Raw genomic sequence first — 13,355 nt, 5'->3', positions numbered from 1 at the left:
TTAAAGACAGTGGAAAATAATAATGTGTATGTTGTGTGCAAGTTGTGCAAACCAAAAGTGCAACATCACTCAACTTGTTAGTTAGCTTAGGTAACGTTAAAGGTGCTGTAGCGATGTCACGCGTTTTTTAGGCTACAACATGTTTTGTCACATACAGCAAACATCTCCTCACTATCTGCTAGCTGCCTGTCCCCTGAACACACTGTAAAAGAACGTGGTCTCTGTAGACAGCCCAGGATCTACAAACGGCAACAAAAAACAAACTGCGCCAACCTGCACCACGAAACATACACAAACAGAGTTTGAGCGTTCCAACCAATAACCGACAAGAAGGATTTGGAGGTGGGGGGTTGGGGGGGGTTAGCGTGCGGAAGAACGGAAGGGAGGGAGAGGGGACGGGATGAGAAGGAGGGAGGAGCGAGCTAGTCTCAACAAGAAGTGAAGTCACCCAACATCTCTTAGAGCACCTTTAATACAGATGTAATGAAATAATAAAGAGAAAAATAAAATGAGAATTCACTGATCAATTCTGTGGCGGTGTCTTTTACTTAAGGTGCATATTTATTGAAGTGATCTAAGAGTAATCCTAAAGTAATCAGATTACATTACATGTTTTGGGTAATCCAACTGATTACGTTATCAGATTACAAAAATCAAGTAACTATAATCAACCCAGATTACAATAAAAAAAAAATGTGTAATCAGATTACAGTTACATTGTTGAGGATTACCTGATTACATTTTATCATGCAAACAATGCAGCTTTTTTTATGATAGCCTGTTTTAATTTGACAAGCAGTTAATTCGTTTTTCTACTATATGTCACTATCATCTAATTGCCTGTGTAGTTTCTTGACAAGAAAAAGGTTAAAATCAAAACTCAAGATGGAGGAGCCGTCAACGTCAAAAGACAGACCCGTTTCAGTTGGGAAAAATGCGTTTACTAGTTGGCAATATCTCCACAACTTCGATTTAAAGACAGTGGAAAATAATAATGTGTATGTTGTGTGCAAGTTGTGCAAACCAAAAGTGCAACATCACTCAACTTGTTAGTTAGCTTAGGTAACGTTAAAGGTGCTGTAAGCGATGTCACGCGTTTTTTAGGCTACAACATGTTTTGTCACATACAGCAAACATCTCCTCACTATCTGCTAGCTGCCTGTCCCGTGAACACACTGTAAAAGAACGTGGTCTCTGTAGACAGCCCAGGATCTACAAACGGCAACAAAAACAAACTGCGCCAACCTGCACCACGAAACATACACAAACAGAGTTTGAGCGTTCCAGCCAATAACCGACAAGAAGGATTTGGAGGTGGGGGTTGGGGGGTTAGCGTGCGGAAGAACGGAAGGGAGGGAGAGGGGACGGGATGAGAAGGAGGGAGGAGCGAACTAGTCTCAACAAGAAGTGAAGTCACCCAACATCTCTTAGAGCACCTTTAATACAGATGTAATGAAATAATAAAGAGAAAAATAAAATGAGAATTCACTGATCAATTCTGTGGCGGTGTCTTTTACTTAAGGTGCATATTTATTGAAGTGATCTAAGAGTAATCCTAAAGTAATCAGATTACATTACATGTTTTGGGTAATCCAACTGATTACGTTACTGATTACAAAAATTGCCATGTAATTTGTAGTCAGTAATGGATTACATTTCAAAGTAATCTGACCCAACTGTGGTTATACTATTAAATAATGACTTATTCAAATTTTAAATTAACTTCACAAAACAGACTTTTTAAGGAGGATGTTTAATACAAATAAAATACCATTATGAGCATAAAGAAATCTTCACACAAGGTACATTTAAAACCATTTATATTCATTCAAGGGAGTTTCCCTGAAAGCAATGCTTTCTTTTTCGGGAACACACACTTACACACACAGAGTCTGAACTGCTTTGTTACTGACCAGCAGCTGGGGGTTAAGTGCCTTGCTAAAGAGCATCTTAGTGGCGGTAATGAGGGGGGTGGCAAATAATGCTGATTGATCAAACCGGCTACTTTCCCGTTAGCTGCAGTTCTTTAAGGCACTGTTGCCCCTCATTAGCTTTTTGTTTGCTATCATTTACAAAGATCTTTATGCTACAATACAGATTCCTACGGTGGCCGACAGAGGCAAACACACTGCAACTTTATGAAACACTTGCAAATAGACAACACACAAGCAAATTAAGAAAACATCTTCATTAATTTGACAACACATGCGCAGCATTTAGCAAATATGCTTCATATATACACAACACAACCAAATACCCAAATGCACTGCAAATACAGAAACGATGCAAAAAGAAAAGCACACAATCCCAGTGTGAGTCCACAAAACACACACGTTCCCAGGCATCTAAGCACACTCACACCCACCCACACACAAACTGGCTGCTTTGAGATAGCAGTTGTCGGTCATAGTGCATTGTCACCTTCTGTATCTGTAGTATTGTGATTGTTGAAGTAAGAACCAGAGCAACAGAGCTAAGAGAATTACGAGTGAGACAAAGAGACACAAGTACACCACCATGCTGCATCCCCAACCTGCTGCTAAAGGAGGTACACCATTCAACTCCACAAAGTTAACCGGAATAGTCATGCTGGTGTGCACAGGAAACAGAGGTCAAAGGTAACATCTAGGAGAGGAGAAGTGAAGAGAAGTGAAACTCCAGTGAAGTACATTTTGTTCCGTTGTCCACAAGTGAATGTTTGGTTTTTCTTATCTTGTGAGGGCCACAATCACTTGTTGTTCCAGCTGTTTAAAAATGTTCTGTGGCAGGAAAGAATGATGACTACAATCAAGTCTCATCCCAGTCAAATAGATTCTCTAATAGAAGTTTTGTCTCAGGGTGCAACTGAATATCCTTTGATCTGCTGAGCATCCCAATGAGTGTCCTCTGTTCTCTGACGGCTTCATCCACATTCAGTGTAATCAGAGAAAACCAAAATAAAAGAAAGATAGGAGTTCTCGCGGCTCTTGTCTTCTTCTAGTGAATTTTTGTATCTACACACTGCTGCCTCACTCTTACTTGTCCGATTTTTAACCACCCACAAATACTTTATTTAACACCCATACAGACAGATGGACACGAGAAATCAACAGCTACCCATATTGCGCTGACCTATGAACCCATTAACCCACAGGCAATCTATTTCTCTCTCACACACGCATGCACGCACGCACACACACACAGCCACTGACCTCACCCTGCAGGGATGTATAATCAATATCTTTTGGGATCGTCTTTCTTCGCCTCTGATTAAAACATATTTTCAAAGTCAAACCCAGCATGAATAAAATATGCAGCTACAGAGCAACACTGGTATGGGGGACGATGAGGGATACATGATTACATTATTTCCACATACATGTCAAAGAAATGTGCTGTATTTGGAAAGCCCTTTGAGTTATGGTCGCAAATGCTTCAGCTATTTTCTGTTAATGTCAGACATGCAATGAGAGCTCAGAGTAAAAAAACAAATTATAACAAAACAAAATGCAAAGAGTGTAATGAAAGCCAATTCAGTCACCATCATCACTGTTCACAGAACAATCATCATAGGCTACTATTGAAAGGAAATGCAGATATGCAGGTTACAGTGCCACCAGGAGGAAGTGGTAAGCCACACAGCCACGACCTATAACAAAGCAGGTGACCACAGCAGGTGACAGGTGAGCACACAGAGCATTCATTTACACACTCTTACTGACATGGAAATGTACCAACACAAACAATCAGGTGCTGACACAGACAGGTGCTAATTATACTTACAAAACACCACTATGAACAAAAAGGTGTACAAAACAGGACACATTAAAGTAATATCCCTGTGGCAGAATTCAGCCAGTCTGTAACTGTAGGCAGTAAAGGGTAACTGTAATTAATGCAAAGTGTGCAATCCTAAGGATTACCGAGTGAATATGCATAGAATTTAAAATTGCTCTTAATACTCAATAAACAGTACATTACAGTATATTGCTCTATACTGGGATAATACTTTGGTCACATTTGGCCACTGAGGTCTGTTCTCCCAAACTGTTAGGAAACACTGACATCCTCTTTGTATCAGTGAACACAGTATAGTGCTAAAACAAAGGTGAAGTTAGCCTTTATGCTATTTAGCTCCATATCTTTATTCTGAAACAATTGGTTTTGGTTCTAAAAAGACAAAAAAACGACCACCAGAATTTACAATTGTCTTATCTTTAAAAGCCAAAATATAAGAACGTTTGCTTAGAAAAACATTGTAATGTCATTCCATATACGTATAGCCCAGACCTAACTCCACAGCATGTCTTCTATCATTATACACAATCAGTCCAGACATATTTCACAGAATGCACCTTTTTCCTTCCATGTTGGAGGTACATGTGCCTTATAAGAGAACAAAACTTACACATAATGTTCTTTATATTGGATGTCATCCACAAGTTATAGAAGAACACTAATACCATTTTTTGGCAATGTATTTCAACAGTTATTTCAGTTAGGGTGTGGGCATTCTTTCTTTTTCTTTTTTTTTTTACACATGATTCACTTTCTTTTCAAAGTGTTCAATGGTACATTACATACAGCCACATTAGAGTCTCAAGAACTAGCCTCACAATAATTAACTGAAAGCTTTTCCATTTGCTGTTGTAGGCCTATTTCTACGGAAGAATTTTAAATTAAAGTCAGAATTCTGAGATTAAAATCAGAATTCTAAGAAAAAAAGTCAGCATGCTGAGAAAAATCTCAGAATTCTGACTGTATTCTCAGAATTCTGACTAAACTCAGAACTCAAATAATTTTATTAACATGTGGCCCTAATCCTCTTCCGTATAAACTTTACCTGGCAGGTAAATTAAATCTTTCTCAGCAAGCTCTGGTACTAGTGCTTTACATTACCAGCAGCAGCAACCACACCAATTGGTATGGAATAAACAGAAGACCTGTAGGCAAATTAGCAACAAAAGAACAAAATCATCAACAGAAATTAGACATTAGACAGAACCATAGATTGTAAGGTCAGAACCATTGTTGATAGGGAGCATAGACTCCCAGCTATGGATCAAAACGTCACACTTTTCTTTCTAGAAAGAACGTGATTAGAGTTGAGTAATCTCACATTTAGCGGTGTGATTTGTTTTAAATAGTTTTGTAATATGGAGATATTTCTTTCTATGATATCACTACATGGCTAAATGTGTAGCAAAAAATATATAAGGTGAAAAATCACTGATATTTATTAGGAGGCCGGTTACATTATGTATACCACCGGTTATTTGATCTGAGCTCACCCCCCTGTCTGTCGATAAGTGGTATGACCGGCAGCATAAAGTACGCGTACGCGCTGTAACTTCAACTGACAGCTGCAGAAACCGACACAGCAAGTAGGCGCAATTTGCGGAGTCACCCCGAAACAGTGCAAACATGGAGTGGACCCCAATGGAGATCAACCCCGAGGTGGGGGGAATAACTGTGGTTTGTTAATTTGTCAACACCGTACAATTTTCACCGACAACAAGCTCACATGTGGTCTCTGTTTATGTCGTTTCAGATGCTGAACAAGGTGAGTAACAAACGGTTAGCCAAGTTTAACGCTGAGCAATGTCGACGTATTGGTAACCGTTTGATTCAACTGTCAGGTAAGTTTTACAGTAGCTAGCTAGCTACAATAGTTTTGAGGGCAGTTAAACAATTACTGAGACGGCCGTTAAAACACCACCACTTCGCAACCACGCCATTAATACAAAGATTATGCTATTGTGAGCTGTATAAATGTAAAAGTCGTAACGTTGACGTTAGCTAGTTAATTATATCAAAAGGAGATGCGACAACAAACAGGAGAAGCGTTTATTTGGTTTTAATGAGCGTCAGCATCATCCCCAGCGCTGTCCCCAGTGTCTAGGCTAAAGGGTGTGGTCTGACTGGACCAACACAACGCAGCATCTTTGAACACCCTCATAGAGATCATTTATATATGTCGCCTCTGAAACCACAGCTATTTCACATGCATTTAAGTCATCGTGTTTTGTTTATTTTCCTGGCTGTGTGTTCCAGATGATGAGCAAGCTAGGCGTGGGTGAAAGCTGGCGCTTCGTTGATGTGCTGGGGCTGGAGAGTGAGCAACTGTCCGCCGTCCCGAAACCATGCTGTGCCTTAATGCTGCTCTTTCCACTGACACAACAGGTAATAATGGCGTGGCGGTGGAGACTACTTCCTGTAAGGCATGGGCGGGGTGATCAAGTGATACAAGGCTGTCTTGGGTGGGGTGAGACTGAGGTGCAGGGAGGGCATGGGTGGAGAGAGAGAGAGAAAGAGCTGTTATGATGTTATGTGATGGGTACAATAGGGGGAGACAGGAATGATGGCGAGGAAATTAATCAGCAGATGTTTACCTTTTTTCCTCAATTTGAGTTATCCTGTCAAACCTAGACAAATCACATACAAATTACAGAAATCATTCTCAGATGTGCTTGTATTGTTAATGAGAGCCAGACCACATCCCAGTGGTCAACAGCCGAAATATACATAAAACTAAGAATTTAACTATTGACTGTTTATTCAGTTAATCAAATATCAGTTGGTCTACAAAATGTTAGATAATTGTGAAAAATGGCATCACAGTTTCCCAGAGTTCAAAATGTCTACAAATGCCTTGTTTCGTCTGATCAGCAGTTCAAAATGTGCAATAATATAAATAGAAAGGAGAAAATCCTTCCATTGTAACTTGACTTTTTGCTTTATAAATTACACAAATAATATATTGCCAACGTTTCTATTGTTCTGTTGATTGCTGTTTCCAATTTTGATCTTAACCCACACGTGTTCACGTGGGCAGATGACCATGACTAGGCTCTATCTGATGACCGTGACCATGCTCTGTCTGTGTGTATTGCAGCATGAGTCTTTTAGACAGCAGCAGGCAGACAAGGTTGCAGGAGGCTCTGAGGTTTATTTCTTGAAGCAGACAGCAGTCAATTCCTGTGGCACCATCGCCCTGCTGCATGCTGTGGCCAACAACAAAGGCAAACTGACTTTTGGTGAGTGCAGATCAAATAAGCACTGGTAGCATAGTAAGTACAATATTGATACTACAGAATATGTATTTATAAAAGGAGCATAATGCTGACGGTCAGTATCAATGACTCAGCCGTTTCTTTTCAAAGTGCAGAGATATCTTGTTTTCATTATTCAAATTACATACCATATTACTTGAATTTACTTTTAGTTTCTTTTCTGTGTAGGGAACATGCCAAACTTGCACCACTCTTTGTTAAAGCTACAAATAGAAAATCTTGAATTTGTGATGTAAAATCCAGGGACAGTGACGTGGGCACAACATGTAATCGTTTTCTCTCCAGAATTAAGTTTACATTTAGGTGTATTATGAACATGTGTAAACCAGAAATGTAAACCCATTAGGCTTACAGCATTGGCATTTTTTTTTTTTTTTAAATGACAGTTATTTGGTGAGTTGGGTTGTGATTTGAAATATTTTAATGTGAATGAATGGCATTTGGTTTCTGATTTAACTTGTAGAGCTTTTTTTGGGGGGGTCTGTTTAGAGAGTGACTCTGCCCTGAAGAAGTTTCTAGATGAGACTGCAAACATGTCTGCTGATGACCGTGCCAAACATCTGGAGAAGAACCAGGTAAGATAAACATACATACTGTTGAAGCTGCTTTATATTCTACTGTTAATTGAATTTACAAGAATGGTATCCGTGAGGTTTCATTGTCTATGAGATAATGATCGGCAGCAGAATATGGTTACTGTCTTATATCAAAATATAAGCTCTTGATAAAATGTAGAATAAGCACTTAAATGTAATGACTAATCAACTAAAAATGCTCAACTGCATTACTACATGTAAAAAAAAAAAAAAAAACTAAATAAACGCAAAGCAAATGCCTAATTTCTGAAATGTCTGCCAGCAATGCACAACCTACTGTACATGTTTTGTTTTACCCACTTGGGGGCGCCAGACACTGCTAAATCTTTGTCACTCAAAAGGGCTCTTTGATAGCTGCTAAACATTCTTGTATATTATTACAGGATATACTATTAGGAATATGTCTTTTAAAAACTCAAATCAGTGGGTTTTTTTTCTTTCTTCTAAGTAACACATAGTTAGCCACAACTAATTTGCAGTTTTTATATTTCAGAAAGCGTGTAGACCGTTTTAGCAGTATTAAACTGACATGTTCTGAATATTTCTTCTCCAGGCAATCTGTGAGGCTCACAATGAGGTTGCAGTGCAGGGCCAGTGCAGGGTAAGATACTTCACCACAATATCAACTACTTATGGCTTACATCTTATACCCCTTTCAGAAAGTAGATGCGCATATTTCAACATGTGACCCGCGTTGGATTCATTTATATGGAGTGCAGTGTAAACCTGAGAATTACACTGACTTACATTGATTAAATACCAAATAAAAGTTAAAGTGCTCATGTTATGCTCATTGTCAGGTTCATACTTGTATTTAGAGGTTGTACCTGAATAGGTTTATGTGGTTTAATTTTCAGAAAACACCATATTTTTGTTGTACTGCACATTGCTGCAGCTCCTCATTTCACCCTGTGTGTTGAGCTCTCTATTTTAGCTACAAAGTGAGGCATCTCACTTCTGTTCCATCTTTGTTGGGAGTCGCACATGCACAGTAGCTAGGTAAGGACTACTACCCAGTCAGTTGCAGAGTATGAGGGCGTGCCATGCTAGCAGCTAGGCGAGCATTATAACACGTGTTACAAAGTGACGCTCGTTCGTTCACAGAAGTAAAGGCTGGACTACAATAGAGCTGTTTGTGAACAGTGTTTTCTTTGGAAGATGGTAAGTCCCTTTGGGGTGGACTTTAGACTTTATATATATATATATATATATATATATATATATATATATATATATATATATATATATATATATATATATATATATATATATATATATCATATATATATATATATATATATAAAAAGGAAAAAGCCAAACAGCATAATATGAGCACTTTAAATTTCAGTTTCCTGATAGCCTGATGTGTGAGCTCTCTCTCCTCTCTTTGTTTTGGCCGTCAGTCTTTTAAATGGCTTTTAAGCATAAGTATCATTGAACTGATTTCTGTTCCTGGCAGCAATGCCAGTTCACCAAAGCCAGGCAGCGTCCGACCCTGGTCGACAGAGGAGGGTCATGAAGGATAGACCAGTTTGACCCACATCACTGTTGGTCTGAAGGGGGTATTCGAGAGATGAGAGACTTTGTATGTAAACTAAATGATGTGTTGATGGCAAAAGTCGCTTTGCAGTGCTTGTCTTTTCTGAAGCCTTTTTGAATCACAATATTTACTCTCAACTCTTACAGCTGGAAGCTGACAAAGTCAACTTCCACTTTATTGCCTTTGTCAATGCGAATGGAGAACTTTATGAATTTGGTAAGCATGTCAACTTATTATGTCCATTGAAATATGTATATAATGTACCTGGATGTGTTTTCATGTTGTGGATTCCTAACTATCTTATTTGTTTTTAAGATGGAAGAATGGATGGTCCAATGAAACACGGAGCTACTAAAGATGAGTCCTTCATAATGGTAGGTAAAACAATAGTCATTATCAATATGTGTCCATTCTGGATATGTTGAAATATAATTGTGAGCAAAGTTCCTTTATGCATGTGGTCTGTGATGAGTCATGGTATTAAACTGGAATAGGGAGTGGCTAATCCCAAGTGTCTTGATTCAATCAATAAGCCTGGCTAATGCACACTCTCAAATCTAGATCATAAACAGTAACTGTAAAGAAGGCTGGTAAACTTTTGAAATATGGTTACATCCTAATTAAACCTCAATGTCTACAAAAATCTCAATGTAAGTATAGATGGAATTTAGGCAACTGCCACTCATCAAGCCATATAAGTTAGGTCTGTTTGTTAAATATTAGATAAATAACAAACAAATAAGAAGTCTTGTAAAAGCATAATGATTTTGACTGATACAACTGGAAAAACAATATGCTTTTAGTCCCATTTGAGGGCCATGTCTGTGCCAAGTCTTTTAGATTGTCACGTCACACTACCACAAGAGGGCACTACATGCATTAGTGATGAAATGGTGTCATGATTTATTGGATCTCATGTAAAGGAAAAACTAATCTTTAAGTAAAAGTAGACCTGCATTCACAATTCTACTATATGGGTGGGCAATATTGGCAAAAACACAATTGTAATCAATTATTTATAATTTTGACCAAATGTTACCTATTGATATATAATTGAATATCAATGAAATGTAACAATACTCTGTTTTGTGGACTGTTTTGGTGCTTCTGTATATACACATGACCTTTCAATTATAAGCTATATGACAACAGCCAGATTTCATTATGTTAACCTTCATATTACAGTACTAATATTTTAGTGATATTTCCCAGCCCTACTGGGGAGTATAAGAATACATGCTGTAAAATGTACAAAATAAAAATCCCCCATCTTTAGGACAGTCTTTTCTCTGTGGTTAGTAACCTTAGATGAAGTGCAGTATTTCTAGTTTATGCGCATTGGAGCAAAAGTAACTAAATGAAACTTGAGTAAAAGTACATTTTAACAAATAACATACACATTTTACTTAAGACTAAACTTCTTTCCTCCTTTTCATACATGCCCAGGATGCATCCAAAGTGTGCCGTGGATTCATGGAAAGAGAGCAAGGCGAGGTCCGTTTCTCTGCGGTGGCTCTTTGTCACAGTTAGATGTTCGTTAGGACACGCAACCAAATTGTTAACCAAAATGTCCTGAAGCATTCACATGGCAAACACAATCAGCAGGCACCCAGAACAACCTGCAAACACACACACATCTGCAGACACGATGCACTATAACGCACATGTTGTTGCCACATACTGTACTTTCATCTCATGAACAAAGCATTCTTAAGCACACATACACATAAACACAAACACGCCATCAAATCCTTTTGATCTGCTGACACTTACTGTTACAAGCTTGTCCAAGCCTTTTTTACGTGATATCATTTAGCAATGGGAATTGTAAAACATCAGATCTCACCACTGCTTGTGTGCACATGTGTATTTGTCTTTTTTTGCAACTTGTTTTGTAATCATTGGTGCATCTGTGTCAAACTTAGAAACTGATGCTTAAATACCTTTTGTGCCAATAAGTAGACTAAAGAAAAGTGAGAAGGAAAAGGCAAACAACTTGCATGGAGAAACGTTTTGCCGGTTTCTCTGAATGCCTTTAGAGGCTGTGTGGTTTAGATTATAAGGATCTGACATTCCTCAGAACAGCCCAAATGTATCCGTAGGAATAATTTAACCATTGTTCGTAGAATGCCTGCAACCTTTTGAGTGGTGGTCTTGGGTGACATTTCTCTGAAAGACGGGTTTCTTTGAGAAGTTTGAGTTTATAGTGCAAAATGGCAGTGGTGGATTGCAGTAGTTTACCTATGTTTTCAGAAATAAATACAATTGAATGTTTTCACTTTATTTGAAAATAGCTTTTTTAGTTAACAATCACAAATACTCAAATAGTTAAATACACTATTGGTTTGCAGGTTTAACACAGGAAATAATAAAGTGCTACTCTATGTTGGGTTGTTGTCGTGCAGGGGGATAGTACTGTATGTCTATGCTGTGCACAAATCGTTTACCTTTCTGCACTTTCCAAATACTATGTTGCTGTAGTTCTGTTGGTGATGCAGCTTTGGGAATTCAATAAAGCAACCATTAGACTTAACTGTTTGTGTCTCCTTGTGTGTTTCTAGCTCTTGCTTTAACCCAGTAATCTATGGCCCTTACTTGACTTCCCCCAGTCACCAGTCTACATTTTAGCCTACACACATTCATACTTCTGTCGCATGAGGTGAAGTGGTTAATGTCCTACGGCCCTCACAGCTTGAGGCTCATCCTGACTATTCTTGGCTAGAGTTCAGCTATAAAGGGATGAAACAGGAGGAGGATGACTGAAGAGTTGTCGATAGATTGTCTGGTCAGTCATCTCATCACTGTGGATACTGACACAAGACCTTTCTCTAGGTTACAAAATAGCAGGCACAGTGTGATAAACAGTATATTGACCTACAATACAGGACTCTGTTGTGATAAAGACCAAGCCATTGTGAAAAAGTACTCTTATTCAAACAAACAAAGGTGTGTATGTATGTGTGTGTGTGTGTGTGTGTATATATATATATATATATATATATATATATATATATATATATATATATATATATATATATATAGCACTACTTTGCCCTAGTTCTCCATTCAGGTGATGATATAAAGTGTCGTGCTCAGAAAAAAAAGTTTGACCTACTGTTTAAAAATGTCACATTTTCATGTAAAACTAAAGGGCAGAATATATCACCACAACTGTGTATGCAACTATTATCAAAAGCACTGATATACTTACAACATTATTGACGACTGCCAAGCCATGCTTTGGTCAGTGTGTGAAATTCAGTTTGTAAGAGTTTATGGGGTATTGATTTTTGTGTAGATTTTACTCAATGAATCTCAGAGAAACCTTTTTAGAGTCTCTTTTTTTAATTGGGGCATACTTCTTGCCTCTACCCACTTAAAGGCAGAGCTTTAGATGTTATTGAGGACGGTGAGGTCATTTTCGGGGTGGGGGTTAACATTATACAATGAAGAATGTGCACTGTACATATTGTTTAGACTGTATTTTAGATTTGAGTAGTTTAAGGTTAAAAAAAATTTAAATGTTGTGTTCCCTTTAAGTAAATTGTAGTCTGGTAAAGAGCACACACTGCTGTGTACATGGCGGCATCATTATATTTGGCCTAGGTTTACTATGTGTTTGTGGTAATTTGATTAAACACCAATTTAGGAATGTGCACCATTTACAGTAGGCACAAAATCAATTGAAATAAAGGATAGAAACTACATTTTGATTCAGGTCCCCTTGAAAATGCAATATATGGTGCATATTTAAACTAATTTACAATTAATTGAATTAACAAAGTCCCTTGACAGTCTGAGTGCCCCAGGTTAGATGCCTAGTTTTCCTGTTTGGTAATCCAGCCCTGTGGACAATTAATTGAACAATGAACTGCACAAATACAATGTTGAAAAATCAAATAATTCAGACATATTGGTGCATTGTGGAAACATTATGTAAGATATTTTTGGTCCCTGTGATAAATAAGAATATATCTCAAACTATCTTTCACGACTCAGACTACTAAACCTAAAGCTCTACTTTTTGACATGTTCTTGCTTAATTTCTCTCAATTTTTAAAGCCTTTCTATTGCTCAGGTAAGCATGAAGCAAATCTCAAACAGCCACATCCAGCTGACGCAGGAAAACTCAGAAAAAACGGGACATCTTCTGCAATACCCCATATC

General features: G+C 38.0%; 1 protein-coding gene across 2 annotated transcripts; it reads left to right on the top strand.

Moving 5' to 3' along the window:
• The first annotated feature begins 5,322 nt into the window (after positions 1-5,322).
• On the top strand, positions 5,323-11,721 carry uchl1 (ubiquitin carboxyl-terminal esterase L1 (ubiquitin thiolesterase)). 2 transcript variants are annotated; one of them, XM_078263048.1, is made up of 9 exons: positions 5,323-5,436; positions 5,531-5,542; positions 6,034-6,162; positions 6,875-7,016; positions 7,542-7,627; positions 8,202-8,249; positions 9,335-9,404; positions 9,504-9,562; positions 10,635-11,721. In XM_078263048.1, exons 1-9 carry the CDS (start codon positions 5,404-5,406, stop codon positions 10,716-10,718), a joined length of 663 nt encoding a protein of 220 aa, XP_078119174.1. In that variant the 5' UTR covers positions 5,323-5,403; the 3' UTR covers positions 10,719-11,721. The 2 variants fall into 2 exon arrangements, with proteins under 2 accessions (XP_078119174.1, XP_078119183.1); XM_078263057.1 differs by lacking the exon at positions 5,531-5,542.
• Positions 11,722-13,355: the final 1,634 nt, after the last annotated feature.

This window comes from Sander vitreus, chromosome 2 (genome assembly GCF_031162955.1).
Source record: "Sander vitreus isolate 19-12246 chromosome 2, sanVit1, whole genome shotgun sequence".
Lineage (NCBI taxonomy): Eukaryota > Metazoa > Chordata > Actinopteri > Perciformes > Percidae > Sander > Sander vitreus.
Note: the sequence above shows the minus strand (reverse complement) of the source record. Positions and strands in the feature narration are given on the sequence as shown.

Excerpts from the sequence above, each read along its gene's own strand:
- uchl1 (XM_078263048.1), top strand. The coding sequence starts at position 5,404 with ATGGAGTGGACCCCAATGGAGATCAACCCCGAG. Across the intron at positions 7,628-8,201 it reads AACATCTGGAGAAGAACCAG|GCAATCTGTGAGGCTCACAA; the intron begins GTAAGATAAACA and ends TTTCTTCTCCAG. Across the intron at positions 9,563-10,634 it reads AAGATGAGTCCTTCATAATG|GATGCATCCAAAGTGTGCCG; the intron begins GTAGGTAAAACA and ends ATACATGCCCAG.